Raw genomic sequence first — 17,513 nt, 5'->3', positions numbered from 1 at the left:
ATAAAAATATGATTTACGATATAAATGTTGATAACGTGAAAATTAATCAAATTAAGTTAAGAGTTAAGAGGCAATCGTTCGTAAGTATTTAAATTCACCAAAACACTAATTTACCGATGTCATAATGAGAAGTTATGTATACGGCGGTTGGTAAAGTTACAATTTACAAGCATATATATATTATGACACTGAACATAGTGATTATTTAAACAATAAAATGATTTCTTTAGTGATTCATTTGGAATATGAAAGTAGCGACATTGCAGAAAAAAACCATAGTGGGTTGTGTAAATTTTTTTCTGCAATGATCGCTACCTCCATAACGCGCATGAATCATCAAAGAAAGTATTTCATTGTTTATATATTCACATCTTTCTTTTGTCTAATTGATAAATTGATTATGAAAAGTAAGTATAATTTACTAAATTACTGTTAATGTACGTAAATAGGTTAGCTAAAAGAAAAAGCCAAATCGTCTCCTGCGAGACTTTGAGTCAAATAGCGTCATGATTATTTCGTGCAGTCCGTGATTTTTCCTAGTTCGCTGTAGGTTAGGACCAATCGATAAACAGGGCGTGTCGATATCCGTTTTTTTTTGTTAGTTTCAACCGCTGTAGATTTCGACCAATCGATAAAAGGGGCGTGTAGTTTTCAGTCTGGCTGTTTCTATAGAGCTATGAATTAACTATAAGTTTCCGTAAGAAATAGAGGTAATAATACTTGGTAGATGTAAATATAAATCGATGAATAACAATTATTAAACGAGTATGAAGTAGTATGAAGAAAAATTGTTTCATTAGAATTTAATTCCTAAATCTTATTAAAATTCACACAAAGTACAAGATAAAGTTTAAACTCAAAACAAGTGCAGAGCATGTTTAAATCTTAAATAAAAAATGTGAAAAATTATGGTTTCAATAAATGTTCATTTCTTGAAAAAACAGGAAAAACATATATATATATATATATATATATATATATATATATATATATATATATATATATATATATATATATATATATATATATATATATATATATTAAAGCTGACATGAATTCATAAATACGCATTATTTCTGGCCTTTTATCTCCGACTACCGCCATATTAGTTGTCGATTTCTATTGTTCTGCTCATTGCTACACACTCCCTATATAAGGCCGAAAGCACTATTCATGCCTCATCGCATTCAGGTATTTCATTCTCCCGAACATGTTACCTTGGACGAAAAGGCATGTAGAAACACCTTTGGAACAAAAATAATATGACAACCACTTCACTGGCAAGGCATATCCAATGAATGACGAAACAAGACAGACTGAAATCCAGCCACAGACACTTCAAAAATCCTTCATAAGTGTAGATCGTTTTCCTGTGTATATTACAGCATCGCACTTGCTCAAACTACACACTGTGGCAGATCGCATATATGGCCAGAAATTAGTCCTGACTTTTACCCCACTATATTTGTTACCAGTAACATTGGTTACAATGCTAAAAGTTAAAGTTTCTTGGGGTTTTCAGACGGTTACTGGTGACAATGGTGACAATATTTATTTTTCATATTTGTGACTGGTTACAATGGTTACTGGTAACATTGGTGACAAAATGCCCCTTATAAAGCCTTCCCCACCCTCCAAATATAAAACACATTAATTACCCATGAAAATAATTTATTATATAATATACATTGTATGTGTATATACCTTTACCTATCAATAAACAAGTATAGCAGGTAAGCATCCAATTGGATTGGACTATGACATCACAAAGTTAACCTTTTCCCGCCTTTTTTCCATTTTCAGCACAAAACGACTTGTTTTTCTTTCAGAAAACATTGAGCGACTGCTTGAACAAACAAAACATATTTATCAGAGATGTATCTTTCAAGAAAATTAATGGACAGAAAATATGTCCCTATTCAAAGTGTCGCTCTTTATTTCCTTTTCGAAAAAATGATAAGAAAAAGGATTTTTTTTAAAATTGTTTTGATTGAATTTTTTAAAAAAACGTCATTTCTGACGTCAGATAATGCCAGTGAGTTCAAAAAACAAAAATGAATAGGTGAAAAGTATATTCTATATCAATTTTTTTTAAAAAATAACACAACAATTTAATATACTTGAAACACTTTAAAGTGGCGAATTATAGGGCCATATTCGACTCATATCATATATAACTCTTAAGCATAAACATAAATTTAAAAAAAACCAATTGTATAAAATTATTTGCAGTACAACAAAGTTTGTTACATTTGTGTTTTTCAAAGCCTTTTTTTTATAATTGGGTACTTTTTGTTTCCTTTACTAACTTTCATTACATGTAGTATCTTTTTTTAAAGTTAATTTATTTGAAGCAATGATGTGATTAAATGTTGACCATCCATGTATTAGCATACAAATGAATTGCAAAAATAACATGATACCAAATATCGCTGTAAAAGTAAATGATATTGGTTCTATATAACCTCTGCCAGGTGGCCCTTCTGAGACAGTACATGGAAGCTTTATTGAAAGTGCATGTTTAGTATTTGCATTAACCTCTGTTAAGGTATACACGATCACAACAAGGAATAAATTTATCAACAAAAATTGGCCATATACGTTCTTCCTAAGCTCTTTTAGGCCTTCCCGCATCTGTAAATTCAACAAGAAAAAACACCGAATCAATCATGAAATTTAAATGATTTCGGAAAAAGTTAACAGATAGTAAAGTATTTACCGTTGTCTCACAATTTTTATCGCTATCCAGTGGTTTTAAAAACATTTCAATGACATCTTTCCAGAAGTTTTCCTCTTCAGCTTCTAGCGAACCAACGGTACCTTTACTCAGATCCTTGTCGTCTATCCAAGATGAAACTTCTTCATTTTCGGAATCCTTGTCATCTGGGAAAATATGGGATTAACTAAAACACATTTATAATCTTATTCTTTAAACAAAATATTTTAATCTTAAAAACATGTTTATGCTTTCGATAACTTAAACATACTTCGTTCAACAGCTCCGTCGGGCATGATGCTTTGGTGTGAGAAATGTAACTGTTCTTGAGATTTCCTCTCACCAAGTTCAGACCCCTCTGTTGTACTTTTCGTTATCTGAGCTTCTATGACATCAAGTCTTTCTAGTATATATGCATCCGGTTCTACTGGGCAACATCTTCAAGATTTAAAAACTAGGTTATTAGTTCGATCATGGCTGATTTTTCCTAACGTAAATGTCTTAATATGTATAGAATACAAGTAGCAGAACCATAAATAATTAGAAGATCAATTAATACAAATCTTTATATGTCGTCGTTGTCACAATATTTCCTTGCATGCAGTTCACCATACTGACAAATTTGAGGCTTGGTTTTCGACATAACCGAAACAAAATCGACTTTTAAATCTTTAATTGCTTGTGACGTTTTTAAAATGGACATGTTGCATTTAAATTTGTTCTGTTCTGCTTGTTGCGTGCGAAATTCGTTTCATCATGATTAACATTTTTATATACGTTTATTATTTAAAACAAGAGGCCCATGGGTCACATCGCTAACCTGAGCAACAATAGGCATGATAAAATCAGCTTAACGGGGTCATTATACAAACTATCTGGACAATGTAGTATAATACATGTAGATCCTGTATAAATAAAAATCAAATTTTTTCCTTGGATTTTATTATGTTTATTATCATTAGTCCCTTTTCTAACAGGATAATTTTATAGTAATATCACATGTTGAGCATTGCAGCTCTCAAAAAGATCCCAATCAATTGTTTATATATGGGATATAAACATACATCAAACTCTGAACACCTTGTGAGACCCAATCGTCCAGAAATCATCCAGAAGCCAAAATCTAAACAATATTTAATAATCACATGGCTGATTAGTTTCTTAGAAGAAGATTTTTTAAAATTTACTCCTAATATTCCCATGTAAAAATCCCACCCCATTTTGACCCTATCTACCTCCAGGAATCATGATTTTTACAACTTTGAATCTACACTACCTGAGGAAGCTTTCATATAAGTTTCAGCTTTCCTGGCCTAACGTTTTTTGAGAAGAAGGTTTTTAAAGATTTATTGTATATATTCCTATATAAAAAGTCGAACCCCCATTGTGGCCCCATCCTACCTCCCACGGGTCATGATTTTCACAAGTTTGAATCTACACTACCTGAGGATGCTTTCACATAAGTTTCAGCTTTTCTGGCCAAATGGTTCTTGAGAGAAGATTTTTGAACATTTCTCGAAAATTTTCATTAATTCCTAATAATCTCCATTTGTAAGAGAGCGTTGTCCTTTATTTTCACAACTTTGTGAACTTAGGCTTTGTGTAAAGTTTGGCTGAAATTGGCCCAGTGATTCTGGAGAAGATGTTAAAAATGTGAAAAGACGAACGAAAGGACGGACGGACAGACAGACAGACGGACAAAATGTTATCAGAAAAGCTCACTTAAGCTTTTAGCTCAGATGAGCTAAAAACTACAAATATCCACTTTCTTGCGAACTATATCTAACATAAATAGACCTGTCATAAGACAGTAACACCGACAGTTTAAATACGTTTCTCTAAATTAGTCTTCTTTGCACCTTCACAATAAATGTTGGATTAAGGTGCATATATCATATCCAAACGTTTTTCTTTTCTTACCAGAATCTGCACAATATGTTTCCCGCCTTTTTTAGAACATGTTTTTGGCTAATTTCCCTCGTTTGCACTTTCAAATACATTTTTCAAATACAATAAGTTATCATTTATATCATTAAACCTAGTATTGCATGAGAAACATATTTTTGTTGTCAGTTTTATAGATTAACTGAAAAAAAGACTTTTTGTAGGGAAATAAATACCAAATAAGAAATTAAAGATTATAACTGATTTGTAATATTTAAAATTAATTTTCAATTTGATGGTTGACACGTCAATTTAGATTTACATCTTTTTCACTTAGAAAGCTAACGAAAAAATATAGAGGTAACGCGGTCCTTTTTTCTACAACCTTACGAACCTGAACTAATCCGCATCGCTTGATTAAATCGACCTTGGGAAAATTTCTTTAATTTTCCCCCAACATTTTCTGAGAATGAATTAATTGAATATTTACCAAATTAGTAAAATTCTTTATCTTTAAGATAAAATTGTGATAAAATTAATATATTTTTTTTAATTGTAAAAATTGTGCGAAAAGTACATGTATATATACAACAAAGCTTGTTCAAATACAACGCGATTAAAAAATCTTAACATAGGATATTAAAAATCAATCTGCTACCGATGCAATATTTTTAACAAGTAATAAATTAAATGACTTTTCCGTTTCAAGTTGATTTGGAATCATTTCGGTCTTCATTGCCTCGTTTTAAAAATGTAAATACTATTAATTGAAACTACCTAAAATATTTTTCAAATGATTATCGACATTTGATTCAATTAAAATTGCAGATATGTCTAGTTTCGTCATTGTATTTGATTTTAGAGCTGATGTTTCTTTAGAACAAACACTCTGTATCAGTAAGCCATATTATGATTATAAATTAAGGTATTCGATGTATAACGACCACATTATGTACCTAATAAATGAATGGTCCGATATTCGTAATCATGATATCATTTTGAAGGTGTTATCAAATAAAATGCTCAACCAAAGGAATTTTGAAAATACTAATTATGGTCCAACTAACTACACCTTGAATTTTGCATTGAAGTCTATGGGCAACATATGTTTTAATATGATATTGTAAAAAGTAACTTAAAATTTGTAAAACTCTCTTGGTTAATACATGCATAAACTTTCTCTTTATTAAAATAAGAAATAACATGAATCATTTACCGCAGAAATTTTGACGAAAGTAAAATTTTCTCTTTTTTTCAACAAGGGGAGAGAACTCTTTAAAAAAAATTAAGGTGCAGAATGACCGGCTTCTTATATGTTGTCAGTCATGTGAATTTGGTTCATTTCACTTTCATTGTTATCTAGCAATACATATTTAACTAGTTTAAAATGATTCAAAATTGTTCAATGTTTCTTCATGATACATTGAATACCTTAATACAATTCAACCATACCTAATAAATTGTCCACATGATACCAAATACTCAGATTTCTCTTCCCCAGGACCAAACGAGTCTAACAACGTCGATGATCTGGCTGATTTTGTAGTTGTTGTTTGACTTGTTTGTTGTGGCGGTGTTTCTTTTGTTTCCCGTGTTCCCCAGGATACCACATGCAGATTTCCAAGGGCATAAATCATTAATAACATGGACATGGATGGGATGTAAAGAAAATACAGAAATCCATACAAAACACATTTAATCTCCTGTAACAAAAAATGCAAGAGAGAGAGAGAAATATAGATAAATTTTAATTACCGAAAAACAGGAGCATTCTTAAATAAATCATTCATACCTTTGGGTGAACAACTGCAGAAACGAAGAAAATTCCGACGACAAACAAAAGAAACAGTGAAGTGACGGAACATAGTCCGGCTGTAAAGACTTCCTTCAGTATACCGATGAGAACAACTATCATCAGCACACCGTACACAAGTGACACAACAAAAGCATACCGCAACTTAAATGTAATGAAACAACCATGATAAATGAACACACATACACACATTTGTTTGAAAATCAGCACCAAATTATTTAACTTATATTTTTATACCTGTGTGCTTGGTTTGCCAAAGTAACACAATATGATCATTCCAATCACTGGTATAAGATTTACTATCATCCCTGCAAATGGTGGAATGGCTGGAAAAGCCATGTTTATTGCGCCAACAATCATAAGAAAGATTGTGCCCGGGGTCAAAATGGAACACATCATCAAGAACATTTGATACAAGATGTACAGCTTTGATATGTTTTCATTTTTTTTAGTTACATTTCTCCAGTCCTTTAAAAGGTCTATGATATTAGCCATAGTTGACGGAGACCACCGTCTTCGCTGATTGTAGAATTCATCGAAATCTTCTGGAGCGTATGTCAAAGCATCACTGGCAGCCACATACTCAATTTTGTGTCCTTGTTGTAGCAATAAAGTACAAAGCCACCGATCTTCTCCTGAAATTTAAATTTTGGATACTTTCTGTAGAAAAATTGACCTATGGATAATACATTTATATTAATTTTTCTGTTCACAATTCATAGATTTGAAAAAAGGCTGGTATTTTAGACATAATTGAATCACACCTTGGTCGTATTGGACATAGTGACGTGGTTCAGACGGAAGGTTTTTATATTTAGCCAAAACGTTTTCATCCATAAGCGCTGAACCTCTGAACAAACTAAAACATCCTGGACTACACAGCACGCAACCGAAAATATTTTCCGCTGATTTTTGAAGCCAATGACTCACAGCATATTCAAACTTTTGGTACCAAACCATTTTACCTTTGAAAGTGAATTGAGATAATTACAGACGATGTTATAATTTCTAATCTATCTTGTAAAGTCGGTAGATTATAAACTTACCCGATCCGATAGGATGGATTCGGCCACACGCGGCACCGACGTTAGGGTTCTTTCGCATCCTGTCCACCAACAGTTGAACAGCATTTGGCTGAAAATCGACGTCACCGTCTAGAGCCAGAATAAATATGTTATTTGCTATAGTCCGCTCTTCCTTTTTCTCTTGATTTCCCAACTTGTACGTTAAGATATAAGCCATGTACATCACCTATTAAATTTATATAAAAAAAGCAATGATAAGAAACAACAAAACATATCCCTAAATATCTAAGTAAAAAACTGTAAAGTTTGTGTAAGATTCGCTCTGTGACCACTATAGGGGCCGATGTGTATGTGAGCAATTTTATTTCATATATTATCTGCATGTGTACAGTATCGTATAATATATCATTATACACGTACCTGACTCCACCTCTTTCGGGCTCTAATTTTGGTTTTGTCTTTAAGATGAGCAATCAGTCTATTTCCTCTCGGAAGATGCCATTCCAATCTACCTCCATAAGGTGTATTTGTTCGACGAGGTGGTTCAAATGTTTTTGATTTTGTTTGTGCATATCTAGATCAGAAAAGAGGAAATTATGTGAGATATTGGTTTTACCCATTGAACATAAATCTTCATGACAGTTTCAATAGTTTTCAGCAAAAGGTGGTAAACCGATACTAATCAGATAGCTCTCTAATAAAACTAGAAAATACTTAATAAGGATAATATAGGCATGCATAGTTACTTTGCTGCAGTTTGCACTGACTTAACGACTCGTTTCACATGTTAATGACCTTGAAATACGTCCCTAATGTCTAGTTATAGCCACCCTAAAATTGGTTGTTAACGAATAATGATGAATCCATGGTCAATATTATAACAATTGTGTATAATGATACCTTGCTGCTGTTTCTACTGATGCGATAAGTTGTTTAACATAACTGTTGACCATGTATATTCCATTGATGTCTTGACGGTATTCAAAAGCGTCATCAAAGAAAATATGAGCTGAAAGAGGATTTTAATTAGAGAAAGACATCATTTTATACCCTTTAAATAATTTGAAACATATACCAACTTCCATGAATGACATTTTTTTAAAAGTCAAATTAACACTTTTACCTTCAAACTCGTAGAAATCGGGGTCAAACCCCTTATTTTCTTTCTTACTTTCTTTCCTAGTCCCCTGGTCACGGTCTTGCCTTTAATGTATTGAATTTGCATTAAAAATGAGTATTCTGAATGATAGTTAGTGAATATTCTGTTTAAGTAATTTTAATTTAGATTAATTAAAGATTACCTCATTTCATTAAAATTAGACATTTTATTTGACTCCCTTACGATACGTTTTATAAGAAATTTAACAAAATTCTTTACAAGTCCGCCTAAGAACAATTTATTACTGAGAAATTGATGCAATAAAATATAGCTGCCGAAAACTTAGTACGAACACGTATTTTTTAACAAACAATTTATCCTTTTTGAAAGGCTACGGTGATGAATTTTATTTACAACCATAACGATTATCGCCAAGGAACTTTATGTTATTATATGTAATACAAAATAGATACATCAAATTTGCACACCATGTTAACATTCAGAACTCTCGGAATTTTAAACGCACTGAGTTAGAGTTATCTCCCGTATTTTCGTTCATGAACAGAATATATAGAAAATTTTTAATGAAAATTTACACGTATTTGTATTATCGTTATTAGTTTATCCATGCAAATGTGATATTGTGAAACCATAAACTAAAGAGCATCCCCTGATTTAGCGGGAATGTAATGCGCATGCGCAAGATTGTGAAATCCGAAAAATTCAGACTATTTCCGGATTTTTTAACGGGTTTTTCGTTGATTTTTAATTAGCGAAGCCTGATTGAGAAAAAATAAAAACAAATTGGTAATCTTCAAATACCAATGATGTTAAAATATAAAAAAAAAGAAGACAGTACTCTTCCGATTTCTCGGTATTAAAGCCCAAAAATTCGAGTCTATTATTTAAATATATTAGTATAGATTTATGGTACCTAAATATAGATTTTAGTATCTGTTCCATTTCTTTTTTTGATTCATGCCACATTGTTGCACACAAATAAATCATCGGTATTTCATCTTTTCTTCGATCCTGGTTATCATTTTCTTGTGCAGGTTGGCCAGAATCACTAGTTGGAGGAAGCGTATCTGTCTCTCTCTGTTTTAATGATGCATAACAAATAAAAGAATTCAGAAACTTGCAGGTAGTTGCTATGTCAATAAAAGGTGGAGTCATTTGTGAATAAAAGCTCACACATACCTTGCAGAGAAACATTTACCAGTTTAAGTTTCCTTATTGAACAATGCTAATTTTAGATTACCGTGTCCATTTTTATTACTAGTACAATGCACTCGACATATAAGACACAATATATCAACATTGATGCAAAAATAAGGCAAATTAGATCAGAGAAATGATAACGTATCTTTTCGACATTAAGTAAAATAATCATGGAAACCCCACAAATTAAATCATCTGTTACTAGTATACTTAAATCATCTGATATACTTAAATTACTCGTTGATCATATCTTGTTTTTCCTCTTCTGTTTGTCAAAATGAAAATTTTGATAACAAAATGATTACCAAAATTAATAAGTAAACGAAAAGGATTGTTTTTCTAAATTCAAAGTTCAGGCAAATTTTGATAGCTTTGACAGTGTTCACATTTTAAGGTTAAGTATTCGTTTATCAAAATGTTGAAGGTTATCATATTTGGTTTCATCTACCAGCTTAAACATGCGGGTAGAATTTTCAGTGTTAAGGTGCGAAAGTACTGCACAAAGAACCTTAGACACAAAGACACAACCACCTAAACTTGTTTTATCTTCGATGGCATTAGCATCTCCATTAACATGTATCACACACTTTACCAAAATATTGTCAATTTCTTTCATATACAAATGCACTTACAAATTTATCAATTTACATCTAAAACTCTGAAAAACATTAGCTCTCAAGCGATTTCAATCGTACAATAGTCAGGCATATCATATTCAACGAACGTCTTTTGCCAACCACCGTGGGTCGGACTGATCTCAATAAAACGAAAATTGCGATTTTTATAGCATGTCGTTTAATCAAAGCTTTAAGAACAGCATGAAAATGAAAGATAAATTTATGTACTAGGACAATTACAACTCAAGGATTAAGAACATTTATTTTCCCTATGCTAAAAAATACAGATTCGGATGATTTATTATAATTCTTTTTATCTGATTACTTCATTTTTTTTTATTTTTTAGAAAATGAGTAAAGGGATTTATTTTTTATGAACAAAAATGGGAGGGGGTCTTCACTTAAATTCCATTGTGGCAGAGAGATGCGAGAAGCACAGACGCAACAATAAAATTCAAAATATATTAAGTTATTTCAGCGAGACATGATTTTTGGGGAGTTGATTTAAATCAACTCTCCTATGCAGTTACACGGGCAAACCGAAAGTGAAACAGTGTTTAGACCTAAGCACAAATTAACACACCGCTGACAACATATAGTTCTAATCGATGAATTCGATGTAATGAGTTCTTAAGCATTGTTTTTCAAGGAAACTTATTTACAGATACCTTGTAAAAGTCAGATTTTAAATGGTACGGATAATTTAAATATTTTTTCAGTACAATTTATGTATTCCTACGCCAGAGTTCAATATATAGTCTCGTTCAACAAGATGCTCGGCTGTCTCCGTAAATCTCCGACAAGCAGAGAGTCTCTCCGGAGACAGCTGAGAGTCTGGTTGAACAAGACTAGAGTTCAATTTTGCTTGGGTCTATACAATTTCTCATAACTATTTCGATTACTGATACGATGAATTCGATGTAATGAGTTCTTAAGCATTGTTTTTCAAGGAAACTTATTTACAGATACCTTGTAAAAGTCAGATTTTAAATGGTACGGATAATTTAAATATTTTTTCAGTACAATTTATGTATTCCTACGCCAGAGTTCAATATATAGTCTCGTTCAACAAGATGCTCGGCTGTCTCCGTAAATCTCCGACAAGCAGAGAGTCTCTCCGGAGACAGCTGAGAGTCTGGTTGAACAAGACTAGAGTTCAATTTTGCTTGGGTCTATACAATTTCTCATAACTATTTCGATTACTAATACGATGAATTCGATGTAATGAGTTCTTAAGCATTGTTTTTCAAGGAAACTTATTTACAGATACCTTGTAAAAGTCAGATTTTAAATGGTACGGATAATTTAAATATTTTTTCAGTACAATTTATGTATTCCTACGCCAGAGTTCAATATATAGTCTCGTTCAACAAGATGCTCGGCTGTCTCCGTAAATCTCCGACAAGCAGAGAGTCTCTCCGGAGACAGCTGAGAGTCTGGTTGAACAAGACTAGAGTTCAATTTTGCTTGGGTCTATACAATTTCTCATAACTATTTCGATTACTGATACGTAGTTTGATGGAATAATTCTTTGAATATTACACATGATTCATATTGGGTTTTCACGAAATTCCTGTGGGAGAAGTCATGCTATAAAAATATGCGTAATTCAAATACATATAGGAAACTACTAACACATCGTTGATTTTAAAATAAATAATAATCAATAAAATCAACTCCCGTCAGTACTTCAGTAATTTGATTGAAAATGGCAAACCAAAACTTCATCTAGGATGTCAAAAGTAAACGCAAAACAGATGCGTTACCATCCAGAAAAGGAATGTAATCATAACTTTTTTTCGGAAATTTGATTGGTTGTATCAATAAAAACATCACAATTTTTTCATTATACATTGTAGCATATGAGAGCATGTTTATTAGGTGTTTTTAAAATGATTCAAAATAAATGTTAGTCATAAAATAGAAACAAAACAAACCATCAAGTATGATATATTTGCCAATCTTAAATGCTTGACCACATATTATTTCAAAAACACAAAGCAATAAGTAACTTTTAAATCGGATATTCATTTGTGACTCTAAAAAGCGTAAAAATAACCATACACGGGTTAAAAATCCTGGTAAACTGTAGGAACGTATACATATCTCTTTATCACGTACATGTCTTTGAATACCAGAAAGGTTAAAGTGTGAATGAAGCCACTACTGAAACGCCATAGCATTCCATATATGTTAGAAAAATTGTTTTCTTGAAAAGATTTGTTAGCTTAATCATGCGATAAGTAATCATACTTCTTGTAATGCGAAACGTCTCATATGCAGGCCCTAGTAAAAGAAAAATTCTTAGATTTTCTGACATATCACCACAAATGGCTGCTATAGTAATTCTGAGAAGATTTATCCACAATGTTCATTTTCGCTATTTATCATTAAAAAGGTACTGTTATCCATTACTGCATAAACCATGTAACGTACCTGTTTGAGGATAAGTATACATCTAATTAGTGTATTTTATTAAGATGGTTCAACTTAACAGGAAGAATGATGATTACTAATGTAAACTGACTGAAAATGTCCGTCAACCTGTAAGAATTCATTTTGAGATTCAAAGTTTAATACCATACTTCAACAGCCATAAAATAAATTTCTGCTGTTGACAGCGACATTTCGTCCATACGATACCATTAGGTGGTGCAATTATACAATCGAACAGGTTAAGGTATCAGTTATATAATACGACACTTTGAAAATGGTCACTATCTCTACATAAGGACAAATTTTACTCCTTAAAGAGACAGTACAGCTAAAAAAAAAACACGTCTGATTTACTTCAGATTTACCTACATTGCATCGTTAGGACATAAGAAATAACGTTAATGTGACAGATATATAAAGTACAAATCCCTTTCACATACTTAATTAATGTATTTATAAGCTTTCGGAAATGAAGGGTCGTAGAAACTGTATTAATCTTTTATCGTTTATTATCACGTGGATATTGATTGACATTATTTGACACGTGCTGAAAACTAGGCCCGATTACTGTCATCATAGAATACAAGGTAAAAGGGACTTTCTAACCGGAGCACATCATCACTTTCTCTATAAATAATGAATGGTTTACGTTCCAGTCGGTTTTAAGAAGTATTTGCAACAGTAAGATGCACATATGTATACATATTTGCACAGGTGCTTGAGGACAGGACCGCCCCCCCCTCCCAGTATTTAGACCCCCGGGACTTTATTCATTTTTTAGAATTAAATTATCCTTTTAGGACATATTTCTAATCTAATTTATATATTCATTGCATAAAATAACCTAAAACAAACATTTTTTTAAAAATCAAACCCTCTACATATATAATACATGAAGGTTGCTAACTTTTTTTTTTTATATAATTTATTTCTTTTTCAAGGAACAGACATACAGAACAGACATTCAGTCACACACACACAAATACAAACCCACACTTATGAAAAAACACCTTAATGTATTATTTAGTGGTTACTTGCCTACATGAAAAGAAAAAAAAAAAGTTTAAGAGACAAAAGAGAAATGGAAAAAATAGTCATAATGAAAATAAATTAGATGTCAGCATCAAAGATACCTTTCCAACTATCCCATAATTTTTCAAAATATTGTAATTTACAAGTTTGTATTGCAGCATATCTTTCAATATTGTATTTTAGTTTTATATGACAAAGGAAACCAATTAAGCATGGAATCTTATTTGACATAAGACAACAAAATATATATTGTTTCATATAAAGAATTATAAAACAAGATATCTGTGAGCCAATGCTCACTAGTGATACCCCCGCTCTGATGTGAATATGCAAAATAAGCAAAAGTCGACATTTAACAGAAAGCTGGCATCCGATTGGTACAGAAATATATCCCATGATATGGCATGCCTTAACAAGAGGCCCATGGGACCACATCGCTCACCTGAGCAACAATGCATACAAGAATCTTTGACATTGAACCTTCATGAAATACTATTTTTTACCAGAATAAGAAATTCCTACGCAAGATATAAAACTAATCAATTGGTAGGGGTACACTGTTGAGTTGTTAACTTCCAATTCCCTATATTTTCGTTCTGCCCCCCCCCCCCCACTTTGTAAAGCGATCAAAATATATGAGAGCATATAGGTACATTTTTTTCATCAACTACTTACTAGTTATTGTATTTTAAAAAAAATATATATAATAGTTATTGTTTTTTATTTTAAAAATCCTACATGTATAGATGTGAAGAAGAAAATTGTACCTCAATGTGCTCAATTCCTCAAATTAAAAACATTCAACAATTTTATTTGTCTTCTTCATTATAATTATATGACTGTTATTTACTTTGCGTACAAACCGAATTATTTTCCGCTGTGATATTTTCTTAGGAATAGCGATAATTACTTTATCCCCGCAACAGAACTGTGTCAGAACTATTGAAACTGTTTTAAAGATGTCGTTTTTATTTACTCGTGTCTGAAAAACTATCAAAATTGATGTAGATTTCACATTATTTATTGTATAAAGAGGGGGCCCCAGAGAGTAGGTATATACAGAATATCATTCTTTTATTTTGTTTGTACAAGTATTTAACATACTCTAATTCATATAGAATTTATAATGTTCAACCAAAATTTCAGCGTCAAATGTAGAATTATAAGCAAGATACAGAGCTCACAGTTCGCCTAGGTTTGAGTCATATTTTGTTCACATGAGTTTATTACATTCAGCATAAGATTTTTAACTTGGTATTTCCTATTCAGCATTTAAAATGGAAAAAAAGAATGGCCTTAGATTTTCAATTCTTTTATTCACTCAAGACCATTTCACTGGTATTTGAGGTTCAAAATCAGTTTATACCAATGAACACAAACACAGTCAATGATCACATGTACAGTAGGAGTAATAATGACGAAAAAAGGTTAAGTTTACAATACAATAAGTTGTTAAAGTTGGTTTCTGGAAGAACAGACTTTGAAAATTTTCTTAATAAATATTGACCAATTTTTTACTTTTTTAATCTTTAGTTTTGAAGATCTGTGTACAAACATATAATTGTGAGCAAATCTCTGTATCTTGCTTATAATTCGAAGCTTAACACTCAAATATGATTAGTACCGGTAAATAGAAATTGTAAACAATTAAACGCAAGAAACATGCACTATAACAAATTAAGAACACAATTTATTTTTTCGAAATGAATCATATATATACAGGTATATACATGTACCTACATATTTCCGTCAGCGATAGCAAACTCTATTTAAACTGAATAAACTCGAGAAAATGCTGAGCATCTCAACAAAACCTATTGCATTAATCTACCATCACGCAAAAGATAATGCCGAATTACCGATGGAATGAATTGTATTTCAGTACTTTTTTGATACATCAGATTTTGCTTAATTTGTGCAGGTAAACAGTTAACTGTTTGATTTACCGAAGTCTCTGTTTGATTTGATACGTAAAAATCACGAAATACAGACGATAGTACCCAGGTTACAAAGCATAAATAATGAAAACGAAACGAAAATCAGAACAAGCTAAGACCAACGTCATGTGTGAAAACTGTCAACGCAGCACCAAAATCAGCACCAACATATTTTGCATGTTTCAAAAATTTCCCTTCATACGCGAACTGTTGCATAGCAAGCAAATTCATCATAGTCAGATCGACCCTTTTTCGTATAATGTCATGGCTGCTTTAAACAAAGAACCTCGTTTTAGAAGTATGGAATACGAGTCTTGGTAAAATGGGTATGCAAACCCAGGCCGTGGCAAAATAAAAGCCGGGGCAGATCGGCAATCGTCAATTCCAAGTACGCATTATTTTGCAGCAATATTTACAGCGAATACAAATATACTGGTCCATCAAATATCCTGAAATTTTAATGAGATTGGCAGATTAATACCTGCCAATCTTTTGTTTTGCTCAGGCCAAGTCTTGCCTCCCCATTTTACCGTATGCCGAACCCGAAGCTATTAAACTGATTGAAACACGCCTTTTCTTTATTATTATTTTCTTAATAACTCAGATTTGAAACAGAATTAGCACTTAATTTTTGCAATTTATATTTTCCTTCCCATAAGGATAATTTATGCTAAACTACGTTGAATTGGACTCGGTAGTTCTTGAGAAGAAGATTTTTAAAAATGCACCCCCCTTTTTCTACAGTTTCAAGGTTTTCTCCGCTCTGAATACAGATCGGACTTATATTTCTGCAATTTATATTCGCCCTCCCATAAGGATGCTTTGGTTGAAATTGGATAAGCGGTTTTAGAGAAAAAGTTCAAAATGTAAAAAGTTTACAGACGGACAGACGGACGGACGGACAGACGGACGACGGACAAAATGTGATAAGAATAGCTCACTTGAGCTTTCAACTCAGGTGAGCTAACAAACACTGTGTAAAAGCATCTGCGATAAATAGCTGCTGAGAAATCTTTGAGGAAAATTTGTTTGAAAATCTTGGCTAAAAATAAACAAAGTAATTATTTAACAGGAAGTTGACGTCCGATTGATACAAAAATATATCCCACAATATGGCATGCCTAAACAAATAGTGTGTAAAAAATTCAAGCATCTGCGATAAATAGTTGCCGAGAAATCTTAGACGAAAATTTGTTTGAAAATTTTGGTTAAAAAATAACCAAAGTCGTCATTTAACAGGAAGTTGACGTCCGATTGGTACAAAAATATATCCCACATTATGGCATGCCGTAACAAACACTGTGTAAAAATTTCAATCATCTGCGATAAATTGTTGCTGAGATAAATGCGACAGAAATTTTTGTTATGGACGGACAGACAGACGGACAGACAGACAGTCAGACAGACACACAAGGGTAAAACAGTATACCCCCTCTCCTTCGGAGCGGGGGTATAATTAATGACTTTGTTATGAAACTACAATGGAAGTTGGCCAAGTATAATATTAGACATATTAAATCCGACTCTTTCAGAGGTCTTTCTAGATCTGTAAATGTATAAACTAAGTCCACTCCACAGGGTATGTATTTTCTCACAAGAATTAAAAACGTGTATAATAGTTTCAACATTACTTTTACAGAGCCCACATCTGTCAGTAGTTTTGACATGGATTTTTTAAAGGTAGAAGCCAACTGGAAGAATTTTGTGTAAAATTCTAAATTGAAGCCATTGTA

General features: G+C 32.2%; 1 protein-coding gene across 1 annotated transcript in view; it reads right to left on the bottom strand.

The window, feature by feature from the left end:
• Window positions 1-2,304: 2,304 nt before the first annotated feature.
• Window positions 2,305-17,513, bottom strand: part of LOC128191366 (chitin synthase-like) — a 30,299-nt gene continuing 15,090 nt past the window's right edge. Inside the window, 10 exon segments of the mRNA XM_052863436.1 lie at window positions 2,305-2,634; window positions 2,720-2,903; window positions 2,984-3,154; window positions 6,925-7,048; window positions 7,178-7,378; window positions 7,460-7,664; window positions 7,859-8,012; window positions 8,339-8,447; window positions 8,562-8,641; window positions 9,472-9,635. Coding sequence (XP_052719396.1) covers window positions 2,305-2,634; window positions 2,720-2,903; window positions 2,984-3,154; window positions 6,925-7,048; window positions 7,178-7,378; window positions 7,460-7,664; window positions 7,859-8,012; window positions 8,339-8,447; window positions 8,562-8,641; window positions 9,472-9,635 — 1,722 coding nt within the window.

The sequence above is a fragment of the Crassostrea angulata genome, chromosome 7 (genome assembly GCF_025612915.1).
Source record: "Crassostrea angulata isolate pt1a10 chromosome 7, ASM2561291v2, whole genome shotgun sequence".
NCBI lineage: Eukaryota > Metazoa > Mollusca > Bivalvia > Ostreida > Ostreidae > Magallana > Magallana angulata.
This window is presented reverse-complemented; position numbering and strand designations above follow the sequence as displayed.